Genomic DNA, 3497 nt, shown 5'->3' on the forward strand with positions numbered 1-3497 from the left:
TATATATGTGTTTTCTCGTCTGTCTCTACGTCTCTTGGAGTGTGTGTGTGTGTGTGTGTGTGTGTGTGTGTGTGTGTGTGAGTGTGTGTGTTTTTCTACCTACTTTTCTCTCTGGATTTTCCACAGCTTTTCCTCAAATAATGTTGTCCACCTTCATTACATCAAACCCCAATGATCCTTTTCAGTCTTACCTGTGAAACTAATCTACTGTGTGCCCAGGTAGTAAAATGAACAGGCTCGAACTGTAGGCTTATATGTTTCAGACTATGCAAATACAGCCCACACACTGGTCTCACCTGTTGGCGAGGACAGCCCTTACCTATTACAGATAAACACCTTAATCACTGAATGTGTTTATTGTATTTAACAACATGCTGCAGTTGAATGCCCTGCTGTTGCTTCTAGCTGAAGATTTGCAGTAAGATATAAAATAGAAAATAACAACATATGAAGCTAGGAGCTGCACTCAAATTGCAGTAGTCTAAAGCTGATCTGCAGGTAAGTTCTAGCATTAGATAAAATGGGTGAATTCTTGGACGTGGACAGTGTTTGGACATGTTTGTGGCCTATAAGCACGCAGTAAACCTAATATATGAAGCTCCCATGCATAGTCTGTACACTGTACGTGATGCCTGGGTACATAAACAAAGAGACTAGGAGAAATGGGGGTCAAGGGGCAGTAAGGATGTTGGTGAATACACAGGATAGTGACCCTCAGCGCTGAGGTGTAAAGACGAAGAGCAGTATTAGTCCTAGCAGATTTCCAGAGCTTCGTGTTTCACCTTAACAACAAAACAACAACAAAACAATGCCCATAACACAATCCTGTCTATATACTGTATGGTCCAACCATTCTACTTACAAAAATAATCTTCCTATTTATACAGTAAGTGTGCTTCACCTGCCCCATGGCCCACAGCAGGTTAATCTGGCTGTGCCCCAGCCTGTACAAAAAGCCAAAGACGACAAGAAGATTATTATTATCTTTGAAAATGATCTAATAATTTCTGCACTGGTTTCTTTGTTTTTCATTTTACCTTTTGCTTTTAATTTAATTCTATTTTCTATTTACATTTATATTGTATAGTATACCCACCTACAATAACAGGGACAATGTAAACTGAGTCTTTGTACATATTCTCTTGTTCTTTATATATGTATATATATATATTATTGGGCTTGTATTGCCTTTAATTGGTAGATGCAGCTGTAGAGTGACAGGAAAGCAGTTAGAGAGAGAGCGGATGACTTGCAGCAAACGGCCAGAGGTTGGAGTTGAACCCATAGACGCTGCAGCAAAGGCTCATGGGGAACCATCTCTACCAGGTGAGCAACCAGGGCACCCTCTTCGAGATCAAACTTTAACTTGATTTGGGACACTGTAATCATTTTAGCCTGTTTTTAAGTGTGTGTTTAAGTTTGGGACACTTAGGAGTGGATGAGCTTGGACAGAATTAAGATTAGAATTTAAATAAGGTAATAAAAAATGAGGCATGCAGTGATGATAGTCATGGCTAAATTAACTACTGCAGTCAACTGAATGTCCTTCCTCTGATGAGTGATTGTTTTCATCAGAGATCAGGAAATAGATTTTACTGTCTGACAGTTTGTGTCCGTGAACAGCTGTTTAGTTGGCAGGAAATGGGAAGTTGGAGGCCACATGTATACATGAATATGCCCTCATGTATACATGTGGCCCTGTTGGTCTGCTCAAGCTGCTCATGTTGTCACACCACCCCGGAGAATAGCCACAAATATTTCACGTTTGATGTGACCATTCGTCTGACCGACTGACAGTGAGTAAACAGACTGGTGTTTTAGTGTCTTGTGTAAAGTCTACCCAACAACAAAAAAAAAAGAAGAAATTTCTAGCGTGTGTCTTCACATTACTGAAATAAAAGATTTGCTGGAGGTTCTGTGTCAATTGTGGCAATATTGATGTGAAAATCATCCACACATGAGGCTTCATCCACAAGCAGTTTTATGTTCCCTTGGTCACATTTATGGCTTAATGAGTCAGATTGGGAGCTTGTTTCCTGGTTGCATCTGAGTCAGAACATCAACGTTTATTGGTGTCCTTTTACTTTCCTGACCTTTTGGTCAGGTGAAATCCAATATCCAGACTCACACTTTCATTTTTTTATTGCTGCAGCTCAGCCAAAGTAGCTCTGCAAACCCCCGATCGATTTTGCTGTGCTCCATTATAGGGGCTAATGCTGCCTTTACGTTCTCTTGGTAAAATCAAGTTGCAAATATTTCTTTCTTTCTTTCTTTCTTTCTTTCTTTCTTTCTTTCTTTATCATTACTGTACACCTGTCTACTACTCTTATGTTGTATATTCGTATATATTTACATCAGCAGTATTGTATGTCAATATGTCCTAGATTCTTCTTTTCACTTTTCTTTTTATTTTATGAACATTGTTGAAGAGAGCCTGAGGACTAAGAATTTCATTGCCAATGACTGCTTCACTGTAATTGTTAAGATTCGCTGACACAACTTTCTCGGTGAAACAGATAAAAGAAAAAGAGTTGAGTGCACATCTTTTTTTTACACAACTACTAAACTGCTTTGTAGCATAATGTAACTTAATTTACAAAACTTGCAATTTTAAACGCTCAGCCCAGGGAGATTTCTCTATCCACAGAGATATTTCAAATAATGTAGCATTATTGTATTCTATATTTGAATTGCATTATTATACTTGCATATATATGCATCCTGGACATAAAAATGCATAAGAAAATTAAATTAAATGATCAGATCTTTCAATTTTTGCAAATTCTATTCTCCACCTTTCAAGTCATAATTTCCACATTTACCACTGAACTTGAAGGCAGCATATTCGACAGCTCTGGTGTAACGTTAGCTGAACGTGTGTGATTAGTTACATTAAACTGGGACAAAAGCAGGAATTTGTACATATATATATAAAAGCATTACTGTGAGCTGTGATGTCTGTGGGGAGAGTGTGGAATAGTATGTATTATATTTTAGTCTAATTGCTAAAGAAAATAAATAAATTCAAGGATTAAATTTAAATAATTACGACGGAGTATTAGTGTATTAGGGCCATACTAAGAGGAAAAATAAATAAATAAATAAATACAATTTTGGAAATTACGAGAATAAAGTCGTAATATTACAAGAATAAAGTCATAATATTACCAGAATAAAGTCGTAATACTACGAAAATAAAGTCATATTATTATTACAAGAATAATGTCATAATATTACCTGAATAAAGTCATAATATTACCTGAATAAAGTCATATTACCTGAATAAAGTCGTAATAATACGAAAAGAAAGTTGTAATATTACGAAAAAAAGAGTCATAATGTTACGAGAATAATGTACAAAAGAAGCAATTTCTTCCAAGTCCGTGTGGTTCTTTCTTCGAAATAGACACACACTGATAATAATTTGATGCTGATGAGCCAAAAGATTAAGTATTTCCTTATTTGTGAAACCGATACCAAAGTATAACTTCACAAGA

General features: G+C 36.4%; 1 protein-coding gene across 1 annotated transcript in view; it reads left to right on the forward strand.

The window, feature by feature from the left end:
- The window catches only part of mbtps2 (membrane-bound transcription factor peptidase, site 2), a 17344-nt gene that overhangs the window by 689 nt on the left and 13158 nt on the right, over positions 1-3497 (forward strand). Inside the window, exon 2 of the mRNA XM_035652081.1 lies at positions 1202-1326. Within this exon, the coding sequence (XP_035507974.1) occupies positions 1306-1326 (21 nt within the window). The 5' untranslated portion in view covers positions 1202-1305. The remainder of the gene's footprint in view (positions 1-1201; positions 1327-3497) is intronic.

Source organism: Morone saxatilis, unplaced genomic scaffold (assembly GCF_004916995.1).
Source record: "Morone saxatilis isolate NCDOM2014 unplaced genomic scaffold, NCSU_SB_2.0 Contig0, whole genome shotgun sequence".
NCBI lineage: Eukaryota > Metazoa > Chordata > Actinopteri > Moronidae > Morone > Morone saxatilis.